This window comes from Stomoxys calcitrans, chromosome 4 (assembly GCF_963082655.1).
Source record: "Stomoxys calcitrans chromosome 4, idStoCalc2.1, whole genome shotgun sequence".
In the NCBI taxonomy this organism is placed as follows: Eukaryota; Metazoa; Arthropoda; class Insecta; order Diptera; family Muscidae; genus Stomoxys; species Stomoxys calcitrans.
Window position 1 is genome coordinate 6,500,172 of NC_081555.1, and position 14,250 is coordinate 6,514,421.

At 31.1% G+C, this 14,250-nt stretch overlaps 1 protein-coding gene and 1 long non-coding RNA gene across 41 annotated transcripts in view; one reads left to right on the forward strand and one right to left on the reverse strand.

Annotated features, from left to right (window-relative positions):
* Positions 1-14,250, forward strand: part of LOC106082769 (uncharacterized) — a 241,901-nt gene that overhangs the window by 24,169 nt on the left and 203,482 nt on the right. The window lies entirely within an intron of this gene.
* LOC106082698 (sodium channel protein para) overlaps positions 1-14,250 on the reverse strand; it is a 240,220-nt gene that overhangs the window by 14,122 nt on the left and 211,848 nt on the right. For all 40 annotated transcript variants that reach the window (XM_059367549.1, XM_059367548.1, XM_059367574.1 and 37 more), the window contains one exon: positions 5,312-5,616. In XM_059367549.1, the coding sequence (XP_059223532.1) occupies positions 5,312-5,616 (305 nt within the window). The remainder of the gene's footprint in view (positions 1-5,311; positions 5,617-14,250) is intronic.

Below are 14,250 nucleotides of genomic sequence, written 5' to 3' on the forward strand. Positions count from 1 at the left end.
AATAGGTTGTTAGGTTTTGTTTTTGTTTTGTCAAAATGGTGGTTAGTTTAAAATGAAACACAAAAACATGTAGCTAGACAAACAAAGAATTAGTAAGCCAGGGTTACCAACCCTACTAAATTGTTTTTTTTTTCTATTTTTGTTTTCTTTAAATTTTTTTTCGAATTTACTATTAAATCCCAACTACATACTAAAGGAATCTAGTGGCAAGGAGCTTTAAAATTGAATGGCAAACTAAATCAATTGATAGCTTGCCCTTGAAATTCAAAATACAGCAAGAGAAAGAGAAAATAATGAATGTGTTGGGTTTTTTGGAGTTAAAACGCGGTGTTTTTAGTTTTGTTACTAAGTCGGCTCTTTTTTGTTTTGGAGTGAGTTTGAACTACAAGCTTTTGTTTGAACCCTAAAAGCTTTTTTGGTTAAAAATGGGAAGAGTGGAGGGGAGTTATATTGTGTTTTCATTCTAGCTTGTAGAATGTTCTTCTTTTTCATACTCTACTCTACTAAAGCTTTGTCAAAGCTTATCAAGGCCGTGTTAATACATTTCTCTTTGGTTTGGTCTAATTCTGGGTTTCTGCTTAGGGTTTGGTGCAGGGGTTTTTTTTTAGGTTGAGGTTCTATTTTCCAGGCGGGAGAGTCGAAACTTTGTCTGAAAGCTTTTTTGTTTGGCATTTCTTTGTATATATTTCCAAGCCATATTAGTTAAGTAGTTTGTTTTTTAATTTTTTCAAATTTTGTTTGCTGCTTTTCTTTTTTCTATATTTTGTTGTTTTTTGTTTAATTTAGAAAAAAGAAATGCTCATTTTTAACGGTTTCTTATTGAAATTGCTGAAAGCGTTTTGTTTTCGAATTGTTTAGTTTTTTCTTCTTTTCTTTTAAATGAGGAATTTGAACATTTTTTCTATTTGGTGTTTGTTGAAAGAGCTGAATTAGATTTATAGTTTTTTTCTTGGTTGGTCTTAAATTTGTTTAGCAGAAAGCAAGATGAGAGATAGCGAGAGAGAGTGAGCGAGAGTAATGTCAGGGAAATTAAAAATAAAAAGCTTTTTAATGAAAAAAAAAAAAATCAACAACAAAAAATAAAAAGACGTTCTTCTTAAAGGAAAAATGAGCTTTTGTAAATCAGCTAAGATGGCCCTCTATACAATATTTTTTTTTTTTGCCTTTCTTTAAAAAACTATCTTAAACTTGACTCCTATTAGCTAAAAAATATGGCGCCCAACATGTGGCCCAATATGTCAGTCAAAATTCACTTTCTACATTTATGCTAACTTTAAAGATTCTCTGGACACAAATATTTATATTCTTTCAGTAAAGTTCAAATCCAGGATTTTTCCAAGCCATATTCTCAATGAGTTTCAGGCAGTGAACAAATTTTGAAATAAATGCAATGTTCGTTAAACGTACGACAGAGAATTGGGCTGGCGAAAGTCATCTATGCCCGAATCAATCAAAAATGGAAATTATTCTCCTTCGGAGAAGATACTTTTTAATTTACTGAAATGCGCAAAAAACTTGGTTGCAGCAAAATTAACTTCGAAATGCTATATGGTACTGTGATATGTTGAACAACTCTTCAAAAATACTCATATACTAAAAAGGTTTTTGTCCTAACTTTAAGGATTCATGCAAGAAATGGGGAACTTATTCTAAAAAGTGCCCAATTTTGTAAATTTTCTATGAAATAATACCTTTGGTGAAAAAATTTTCACTTAATATTAAAGAATTTTTATCTTAAATGTCAGCTCAATGCGTCCTTATTATTAAAGAAAATTTTTAACTATCAGTACGCTTTTATACGAGGTTTGATATTAATATCCAAGTTTGACATTAATATTCCATATAAAATTAATATTCCATATAAATTCGAGCCAAAGATGATATACTTAATTTAAATATATCTTATTCTGAAAATTTTTAAGGAAACAACTCCTTTGGAAAAAATTTTTCACTTGATATAAACAATTTTTTTTAATAGTAGTTTAATATATACTAAATTTTGCATCTTATAATTAAAGGTACAAATCTTTTAATGAAGGTCAAAATATCGTTTAAAGTTGAGAAATGAACTTTGGGACAAGGACAACGGTATACTTTATTCAGATTTTAAAAGTAAATATGCTAAGTATATTATTTTCCATTCTTCAAAAAATAAGAAATTGAGAGACATCTGTATGGTAAAGTTAGAAACCGTCATCAATCGGATTGGAAGGTTGTGTTTGTTATTATACAGCTATCTATATTTAAAAAGAAACTTATTTATTTTGAAGATTTGCTTCTTTGGCTCACATTTTTTTTTAGTGTATCTTCAAATCTCAGTTCCTATCTCTATCGCGGATTTAAAAAAGAGATTACAGAACCTTTCAAAATTTTGGTAAATTGTTACCTTGGTTCCTTATGTATTCAGTTGTACAATACTCCTAATTAGTATGAAAGAAACAGGCGCCCAATGTAGGGCGTCTAAATCTTATCATGTAATTGGAATAACCTTTGGGCTTTTGTTAAAAGGAATATTCTAAGGCAAATTTAACTACCTAAAATTTTTTGTAACCAAATAAGTTTCTAAATAGAAAAGGGATAGCAAAAACTGGCGCCCAAAATAGGGCACTGGTAAATACATTTGTTAATTTGTAGTAGTACAGTTTAAGGGACTTTGATGAAACAAAGAACGGATATTCTAAGAGCAAAATCAATTATGAACTGTTTTTTACAATATTCTTTTTTTTAATAAAAACAAACTGGCGCCCAAAATATGACACTGTAAATTAATTTTTTTGATTACAATAGTTTAATCTCTTCTTTGAAAAACAAAATAGGAACATTCCTAATAAATACAGCTAACTGATTCAATACCCATTTCTTATACCGAAAAATAAAAGCGGAACCTGGCGCCCAACATGGGGCACTGATAATTTTTTTTTTATAAGAATATTATAAAATTCAAGTACCTAACGTTTTTTTATTAGCAAATGTTTTCATTAAATAGGAAAAGAATAAAGAAACAGGCGCCCAACATAGGGTACCATTTTTTTATTCATTTGAATAGTTTGATTGCTTTGATTAAAAGAACGAAAAGGATTTTCTTTGTCATTTTAACTATCGAATAGTTTTTATAGCTAAATATGTCAGACACTGGGCCAATATGGGCCAATTTTGTTAAAAAGGGAATCAAATTAAAGTACCTTCTGTATTTTTATACCATTTTTTTTTTTTAAATAATTAATCTCCTAATGACATTTTTAGTCATGGTAATTGCTGCTATGAAGGCGAATTTGTTTTAATATTTTTTAAATTATTAAGTTTCGTATCTTTAAAAAGGGCACTTAAATCTAATATTTGATCGTTTAAAAGTTCCCAATTTATTGCAATAATCGACGTTTCCTAAGTAGCTCACTTTTCCCAACATATTTTGCAGTTGTTTATTTTTTACTATAGTCTTTAAGCAAAACTTATAAATATTTGTATGAATAATGAATATTTTAGTAAAGACATATCAAACAGAATATACAATAACAATGCAAGATGGATGAAAGAAAACGGAAAATGGATGTGATGGAGGGGGGAAACCAGGAAATTGATTGAATATGAATAGATCTAGAGATAGGATAGATGGGATCAGCTAAAGCTTAAGACAGGTATCGAACAGAGTAAGATTGTACAAGTATACAGTTTTAATATAGACTTTTTTTTTGCTTGGGGGAAAAGGGAGGTTAAAAAGAACGCACTAATTTAGCTTTTACCAACAACTACCGCAGCTTGAATCAACATGTGATATTCCCTTTTTTTACAGAGTGTATTCAAGTACTACTTCGTTTAGAGGTGTGTGGTTATGTGTGAGTGTTACGAGTATATATGGATTTGTTAGAGTAATGTTGAAGAGTTTTAGATACATATAATAGTTTTGCAACTTTCGGTAAAATTTTTTGGGGTATTATGTATTATATATACATTAATGGAGTATATGTATTTGGAGTAAAATCGTTTCAATATGTAGGCTAAAATGTTTTAGTTACCCACAACATATATGTAGGAGAATCAATATTTATGTTAAGTGCTACTGCACATAGCGTTATAGAGTTGAAAACAATGTTGAACTTTTGACCTAATAAAGATTTTATTGTAATATTAACTTGAAGTTGAAGTTGAAGAATTTTGAGTTTGCTGGAGATTATAAAAGGGTCCTTACCTCAATATTAGGTATCTTTAACATTTCAAGTGAATTGCTTCATTCACTCCTGCTGGCATGATTTCAACGAACGGACAGACATGACTAGATTGGCTTAGAATGACAAGACGTCGTGTCAAGACGCCATGACAAGCGATCCATTGTGCAAATGCAAATTTTGCCCATGAACATTCCACAAAGGAACAGGGGCAAACCTCTCACATATCAATGAGTGCAGTCTGATTCAAGCCGGCGAGCCGCAGTGCGACACGTCTTTATAGAGAAGTTTTACATGGCATAGTACCTCACAAATGTCGCCAGCATTAGGAGGGGAAAACCACCGGTGAACAATTTTTTTTCTGATGGTCTCGCCAGGATTCGAACCCAGGCGTTCAGCGTCATAGGCGGACATGCTAACCTCTGCGGACATAGGCGGACATGCTAATCACACTAAAATTTCCAAAAAATTTCCATTGAAATCAAGTTTGACAAAAGTACATTAATTTTGAAACAATTTTCTATGAAAATAAATTTCAATGATATTACAAAATTAAATCTCAACAAAATCCACTTTTTTTGGAGTTTCTTAATATGTAGTTAAAATTAAACTTTTCCCTAAAATTCTTATTTTATGAATTTTTGTGGAATTTTCTTAAGAATATTATAGAGCAGCTAAATTTCTTTGTACACAAAATCTTCATGAAAAAATGGTTAAGTTATTAAGTTGTGTTTACTCGAAAGCCCTATTTCGACCTATTGTGGTATTATTGAGACACATTTTGGTGAAATGTTTAGGGAGTATTTTTTTTTCAATTGCAAAAACATTATTGTAACTCTTCTTTTGCAGTATGGTAGTTTATGTTTAAGTGTGTAAAAGGGTTGCATTGATAGTAACCCTTGTTAGGATGGCCTGCGATCATGTTCGTTTTAGACTAAAGCCTAAAAGGATCATGGCCCTAGACCAAAAGCGATCTTTGTTAGTTTTATGTTGTAGTGTGTTGAATCTTAAGTGAAATATGGGTGTGTGTGAGTGTGTGTGTGTGTTATTTTACATAAAATTTATTAGTTTGTTTATACCAAAGGGAATATCACCCAACGACAACAACAATAGACAATATGAACCGTATGAGAATTGTGGTAGCTTACCTGAAACAGCAATATCATACTTTGGCCAAATGTCTTAAAATTATACACTGGACCTATGCCACTCTTTTCTTTGACATGCATGAAGAAGGACATGCCAAAGATTGCAAAGATGAACATCACCAAGAACAGCAACAGACAAATGTTGAATAAGGCAGGCAACGACATGGCTAACGCGAACAGCAACGTCCGGATACCCTTAGCACCCTTGACCAAACGCAGGACACGACCCACTTTGGCCACTCTCACCACACGCAGCAGTGTCGGCGATACGAAATACTTCTCAATGATGTCGCTGAGTACAAGACCTATTTTTCGTCATCGTTGTTTGAGTTGAGGGGAATTGGGGAGTTAAATGAAGAAATTTGTCAAGTTTTTTAATTACGCAGGAGACAGAGAGACACACACATAGATAAATTGGAGAAGAAGGGGGAGAGTTCAAAATTAAAAAAATTTGGGATATTAAACAAAAAACATGGGTAGCGAATTTTATAAAAAAATTTCAATAGAGTTCATGGGGGAGAAAGACAGCAGATTGTTTTTTCTTTTTCATTTTTAGTTTTTCGTTTTTTGATACAACACTTAAAATAGCCTTCCGTTTCAAAAATTTCGATAAGGTTGGGTGTAAGTAGGTGTTACGACAACATTACCGAGACACATATACACGCTTAATAGTGGTTAGTTTACAATACACGCACACACACGACGATTTCGTGGGCGCGGGAGGGGGGTTTAACAACGAAAAAGGACAATAATTAACAACAAAATAAGTAACAATGAACAACACAATTTTTAACAACATAATTAAGGCTGAGCGTAGCTAAGCTGGGCTGGCTTAGGCTTTGGATTTTGTTTTTTTTTTTTTTTTTAGATTAGCTGGGCTAGGCTGCTGGGTTTAGCTGAGCTGGCTTTTCGATATATTTGGCCTGTAGGGGTAGGAAAGCTTTCACGGCTGCTTGGATATATAGAGATTTTTGAGGAGAGCCTTCTAAACTTCAAAAACAAATTATACAACAATTTAAATATAAATGTATGTATATATATATATATATGTAGATGGGTTAAAAAATATTTTATATATTAAAATGTTAAGGCTATAACAATAAAGAAGAACAACAACATTAATTAATACAGTTAATACATATAATTACAATTACATAATAACAAAATAATAATCATCAGTTAAGAGTAGTAAATCATTTTTTGTGGAATATAAAACAAAATAAAAAAAGTTACAATAGATGACCTTTGGGTGTAGTTGAAAAACAAAAACACAAAAACATTGAGCGTGGTTCAATGAAAATCAATGGGGGGTGTGGTTATTAAAGGGGTTACACAGATTTAGTGGAGCGATTCTATGAGTGAAAGCTTTACCCAAACATACATAGATGGGAGGTTATGAAGGCATTTCAGTCTTGAAAGCTTTTGATGATCCATGATTGAGGTTTATGAATGGCGATGTATGTTTTTTTTCTGGTTTTTTCTCAAGAAATATTTTTCCTTACTTTTTAGGGTAAAGAAAACCATTTCGTTTGTTGTTTTTGTTTTTTTTTTGCATCATGGCGTTTTAGCGATAATTCGTAGCGTATTTTGTAAGTAGCAAACATCCCCAACATTATCACTCCTTTAAGTTAAGAACTTATACTTCTTGCGACTCTTTCGGTAGTATTTTCAGAGGCTTGGATTTATGGCCTCTAGGCCTCTGATTTTTCTTATCATTAATGTCGTAACATTATAATTTGGATACATTTTAGCTGTGATAAATTTTGAAAAATTTTGTATTTGCTTTTGAAATGTTTTTTTTTTGTTTCTTGTTTTCGGAAAACCATATTCATATTCTGAAAAGATTAAACCTCAATTTTTTGTTCATTGGTCGATATGGTGATCGCAAATGAAGGGATATTTCATTAGCAAATTACAAGGACACACTAGGGTGCAGAGGTTTATCTTTAGCTAAATACTTGGGTAACGCAAGGATTGCTAATTTACAAATTGATTTTAACTAAGTTCTCAAAGGAGGGTAGTGAGTGATAAGTTGGGTACCATCCAAAAAAAAAGGAGACACTTATATAAAGACATAGAACAAGAATAGAAGAGGGTTGTTAGTTATTGGCATAAACATTAAAGGCCAGCAGGAAAGGGTTTTTTCAACTACCATAAAAACTGAAAAATAAAAAATTTCAATAGAGGAAATGGAGTTTTCTACATTTAACAAGAAATACAATTACACATATACTTGTATGACTACAATTACCCCTAGTTACTTTACTTTTACATGTGTGATTTTACGTTACTTTATTTTACTGTAATTTATTTTGCTATTTTGGATAGGGGATACTAAGTTTTAATGAGTTTATTTTCTCTAATGACCTTTGGTTCATCAGTTGATTTAATATTGTAGTCATATGACGAAAAAGATTTAATACTGCCCTTAGTCATCTGACTGCAAGAATCACCAGAGAATCTAATGATTAATGCCATTTAAAATGCAGAAGACTAATTTTAGCTAAACTATTACAAAAAGGGCTATTCAATTACGCAATACAACAAAATCTCTAAGTTATTTATTATTACGTAGTTTCTAGAAAAAACGACATTGTTTGTTCAAGGATTCTAAAGAATTGAATTTTTGTATATGCCGAATGACAAAGAAAAAAGGGGATTCATTTGCTTTAGTATATAGACTCCACCATAATACAAGTTTTTCTTTATAATTATTATATTATTATTATATTATAGCAAATAGGATCAAGTATTTCGAAACCTTTACTTTAAATGACTTAAAAAAAACCTACCTACAAAAATGTGTATTTTTTGGAATATTCAAATAAATTTATTGCGAATTACAAGGATATGAAATTATCGATATATTTGTTCCTTCTAGCTTCTGTGTTACTTTTTTACAAAAGTTTTTTTCCGGAATATAATAATTAATGATAAAATGGCGCCCACCTTGATAAAATGGCGCCCACCTTGTTCTTCAAGAATAGAGAAATAGTTAACTCGTTCTACCATTGATGACTTATGGAAGAAAAAGAAGGCTTCAAAGCAATTCAATAATCATCTAGCACAAGGCATCAGGTTTTACCAATGGTAGATTTTTGAGAATGTATGAAATAATATAATGGCGCCCAACATTATTCATTTATTGTAATAGATAATCTGTAAATTTTTTTTAAGCTTTTGTACTGGCACCTGAATGGGGACCTAACGTAATGTCGGCATAAAAAAAATTTGCCATAGAAGTTATAACAAGAATCCCGATCAAAAATATTACGAGCGAATGGCGAAACCCCTTTTAAAGCAACTAACTCAAATAGTCAAAAATTACGTATGGAACACACAACACTCAATCAAGGATATGTCGATTTTAGACTACAAATAATGCAATTCATGCTTAATATCCAACAATTTATGGCATCGTTTAAACCTGGGATATGGAATTTGATTCTACATAGCTTCCCAAGATGTAGGAACAGAAGAAACTTTGTCACATTGGAGGTACATAAAATGCTATTCTTTTAAAAGTAGAAGAGGAAACTCAAAACTGAGGTGCGACTATGTTCTCTAGGAGACTAATTCATTCCTAATTCTCTCAACGAACCCATTCTAAGTCTTCTTGCTGTTGCCACAGCCTTAAATAACCACACGATTTGTTGGTTCTATACGCTTAGATATTAAGTTGTCTTCGCTATGTTTCATTTGATGGACATTTTCGCTTTCTTATTCTGTTGCCCATCTTTACATCGTATCCTTAGTATATGTATAGATTCTATACATAGCTTTTCATTGGTGACGTTATTCGACTAAAAAAAGTACAATATTCGACCAAGTTATCTATTTCTGAGGTCTTTAGGTAAGAAACATCTCTTGGAAATATAATTTCAACACCATCAGACAGCTTACACTGTACGTTAATGGAGTTGCATACAATTAACTCACAACCTATGCCTAGTTCAGAAATAGATCATATGACGACTTATACTCATATAGACGACTTATACATACATAAGTACATATGGTATTTAACCATGTATTATGCTGACATCAAATGTGGTGAGCAAAGTGCACAATAGGATGTTGCTGAGTCTTTGCAGTGTTTGGTAGATCTGGCAAAATATCGATGGCACTATGGATGCTATCGGTATATAATTTTTTTATTGAATATCGATTGATATTTTTCCGTTGGATACTATCGCCAAAGTTAAATTTTTGAACAAAAATATGAAATCCGACCCTGAATATATCCTTTAAGATACATTACGCCTATAAAGGGCACAATTTTCATTAGATTAGGCTAACATTTTGTACAATATTTTCTCTCACCACTTCTAACTGAAATTATTAACCTTGGTTTAATTTGTTCTGTGCATTGATATTGCTTCAATATAAATCGATCTCCTGATTTCTTACTTCTCATTTTCGTTTGACATATAGGTGATGTTAAATTAACGATAGTATCGATATTTGTTATTAAAACTATCGAAAATGTCGAATGTTGCGATTATCGATAGTTAGCTAGCTCTAGTGTTTGGGCCATGTTTAAATGTAAAAAAATCTGTTATCTTGTATTGTCTGGTTGTAATGGAAGAAATTTGACTCAAGTTGAACTAAAGATGGATTCAGTAGGTGGATAACAGCCGTTGAATCTTGTCAATTATTCTCTAAAGTACAATAAATTGCTGACAAGACAAATGCCTCGGCAATACGAAGGCTATGAAATATACATAGCGCATTCTTTTAAAAAATGTACACAAAAAAAAATTTTACAAAAAATTTTGCAATTAAAATCTGAATTAAAAATATTGCCAATTAAAAAATGAATTGATTTAATAAATGTTATTGAAAACTTTGCTTTTTCAATACAAAAAAAAAATATTTATTCAAAATATTATTATAAGTGTATCGAAACTTTTGAATTAAAACTAAAACAGAATATGGTCTTATACCATACCTAAAAATTGGTTCTTAGAGCAACATTACTTAGACAAACTAATTTTAACAAATAGCAGTGCCCTTGAATCTTTAGTTTTCAGGATTGGAATATTTAAAAAGTATTTTCTGAAAAAATAATAATTTATTAGTTTATATTATTGAACAATTGATTGACATTTCGAAAATCTAAAATCTTTTTTTTGTTTTGTTAGCAACCCTTGAAACCAGGAACGTAGCCAGGATTTTATTTTGGGGGAGGCCCAACCCACATTTTTCCAAAATCGAAAATTGCCAAAATTCTTGTTGATGTGAAATGGGTTAACATACCTCAATTTTTTTTGAAAATTGAGGTAGCTTTTGGTTGCATGAACTGACATATCGGCGGTGACATTTGGTCATAAAGTCAGAGCTAAATTTTACACTGATTGCTAACACAGTGCAATTTTCTTTGGAAGTTTTTTTAATGACTTCGAACGCTAGACAACGGCAACGGCTCTTGGTGCTGCTCCGTGTGGCCAGGTTCGCATTAACGATGAAAAATACCCAACAATAAAGTCGCCTTAGAAAAATTCTAGCTCGAGTTAGGAAAGAGGAATCATAATGAAATTTGGGTTGTTTTTATAGGATTGAATAAAAAATGAATTAAAATTTTTTAGGATTTCTATAGCTTTTTTAATTGAATACATATTTTTTTAATGAAGACACCTTTTCAAAGCAGCGATTGATATGGCTAATTTTGTAATAAAAATAGTTTCAATAAAAAAATTTAATGAATCAATTAATATCGTGGTTGAAGCAGTATCAATTAAAAAGTAATTAAATCAAATCGGTTCTAAATTCAAAATTGTTTGAAATTGATTTTATTTTTTTTCTGTTTATCGTTAGTAAAATCTTCAAATGCCTTAATGTGTCGTAAAACAAAATTCCGGAGAAAATCTCAATAAATTGAAAATAAGTTGACATTAAATTAAAATTCCTTAAGATCATCTAATTTTTGGCCTTTTGGACAAATTGAATTTAGAAGAACATGTTTGTTTTGGGCAATACTATTAGTTTCACTTAAATTTTATGGTGGAGTATCTTTATAAAAAAGCTTAGATTATTTTTGTATACGTACACATTTCCATATTTTGGGGAATTCATTATCGTTCCTTGCATGGGATAAGAGGATGTTACTAGTTTCTGTGATCTGTAATGATATTTAGCCAATTTTCAGGTTACAGGCTTACAATAAAATCTAAAACTTTCCTGCTGGCGTAGTTGCTTTTGGCAATAACCGAAAAAGAAAAGCTTTTATAGGATAAGGTAATAGCAAGAGAAAAAGTTAAGGGGGGTTTTAAGCCTTTACGGTTTTGAGTTTTTTTCTTCTTCTTTAAGGTAAAGAGGGAGGAGCAGGAAAAGAGAAAGATATAGAAAGTTTACATTTATCATGTTGTATATAGAAAAATCATAAAACATTTAAAACACAAAAACAAAGCATGCATTGAACTAAAAAACGAAAACCAAAGATAATGTTGACACATTTAGTTCGAATCTACACACTATATGTTTTTTTACTCTTATAATTTTTTGATTCATTATAATTATGTAGTTAAACTAGTAGTAAGAGGTATGTAGGTATGTTGAATTAGACTAGTTCGGAGATGCACTCTGATTTATATAGTATGTTAATAATGCTACTACTGGTATAATGCTATTTTCGATAGGAAGAAGTATAAAACTATACAATGTTTACTATAAAACTACGAGAGTTCATAGTAAAGTACATAATATCCACTGGCAGTATGGACCAAAACCATTAAATAGATTCAAACTTTAATTGGCATGAGTTTAAGAAAGCATTTAAATAAAATTGCAAAAGCTGCTGCTTGATAAGGGTTTTGACAAGTATAAACTTTCCCTGAAGACCTCATAGCATTCAGTTCGCTTTAGATTCACACCACAATGGGGACAGGCTTCAAAGAACGTTTATAGCTGTTAAGAAGCATCATGCCAAGTGAAAAGCTTACAGAGGCATGTAGTAAGTGCCCCCTAGAACTGAGGTAGGCAGTTCATACATATCTCTGATTGAATCGTCAGTGTGAGGGACGACGAAAGTCCGCCACGAAGTAGCCATATGAGTTGAGTAGTGCGAAAGAGTTGTATTGAGTGCCCCCCCAAAGGAGCTACTCAATAAAAAGCTGGTTGGAGCTTTCCCTCTTTCTGAGTGTTCGTTACGCACGCGCAGCTCTTTGTTTTTCGTTTGTCAAAATTCATTTCTGTTTTGTTCATTCATTTAAAAGTGAGCGTGGTTGTTTTCCAGACTGTAGCGCTGTAGTAAGGCTTCTGTTATTTGTCTTTTGTTTTTCGTTTCGTTATTAATATATTCGACATTATGGATATCACTTGGAGATCAAAGTGATTTTTATTTCAAATTTTAATCAAAGCTTTAAGCTAAAAAGGCTTTACCTAATAACTTTTGTTCATTTTCTTTTATTAATTGTGTAATTTCTGGTGTGTGTTTAAAGCTTTTTTGTTTGTTTGTTTGTTGATAGAGGTGTAGATTTGTTTTCAAGTGTGTTTTTATTCTTTTTTCTTTTGTTTTTCATAAGAGAGTTAGAAGAAAGTGTTAAGATAGTGTTGTGTGTTTACATTGAGAAAAAGAAAAACGTAAAAGCTTTCGTTTAAGCTCGCAAAACTTAAAAGATTTTTCAACAAGAATAAAACATAAAACATCGAAAAATTATTGAATATAACATTTAACATTGAAAAAGTAACATTGAAGTCGAAAACGTAAAACGTAAGAGTTAACATAAGAATACAACAACATAAAAACCAAGTAAACTTTGAAGTTAAGTTTACATAAACTTTGGTAAAAAGTTAAAACGTTGAAATACTGATGTAGTAGAAACTTAGTAGGGGGTTGTTAGGTAGGTAAAATTGGGTGGATGGTAGTTAGTAGAGTAGTAGAAACTGTAGAGCTTGTTTTTTTTTAATAACGTAGCTATTAGGCGCAGTTTTAAGATTAAAGCCAGCAGCAGAAATTAATGCATAACAAATTCACGCACTTAACTTCCATTTCATTATTAAGGTAATTTTTCTTTCTCAAAATTAAATAAAGAATTTTTGCTAGTCTTTTTTCGAGTGTGTTTTTTTTTTTTTGTAATGTTGTAGCAAATAGAAAAATATACCCAGCTATGAAATGAAAGCTTTCTGCTGCCTTTTGAATGTAGTAAAGCATATTTTAAGCCATCTTTTAGTTTTCGTTTTATCTTGTTACTTCTTCTTTCATGTTGCTTCATTGCGTCGATTTGCCGTTTCTCTCGTTATGTTTTTGTGTGTCTTTGTATGTTTTTTTTAATTTTTTTCAAGGGAAATTTAGAAGCTATTTCTAGCAAAATTTGCCAAATTATTTTATTCCTTTCCTTTATTATTGTGCTTACGTATGTTCTTCTTTTTTTAAATGTTGCTTGATTTTGTAATCCTTGGAACAAATGGGGAATTTTGTATTTTAAACCAGTGATGTTCAACCTTAAGATCCATAATGAATTGATGGTTGTCTTTAGATAAGTAAAATCCTAAAGTAGTTTTCGTAAAGACCTAGCAATTAAAATTAAAAAACAAAAATTTGCGCGATTTTCTTTACAATATTCTAATTACAGTTATTTGTTAACCTAACTGCACTAAATAATTTAAATTTTACTATACAGTCTTCATTTTCTATGTAATTCATTGTAAATTGAGTATTAATGTGCAGAGATTTTTGTTGAATTTGGTCAGAAATGTTAGTCCCATTGGGTTTGAACTGCGGATAATAAAAATAATGAGATTCTTGTAACATAAGTCCTCTTTTAATCGTTTGTTGCTGCATTGAATTGATGTCATTAAAATGCTACTTTGAACTTAGTTATATGCAGTTTAAGGGGAAGGTGTTGGTTTTACCCACCCTAACTAGTTAACGCTAGTGCGAACTATTTCTAAAAATTAAAACCTCGAAAAGCTATGTAAGTAACTCAATACGCTTCAAC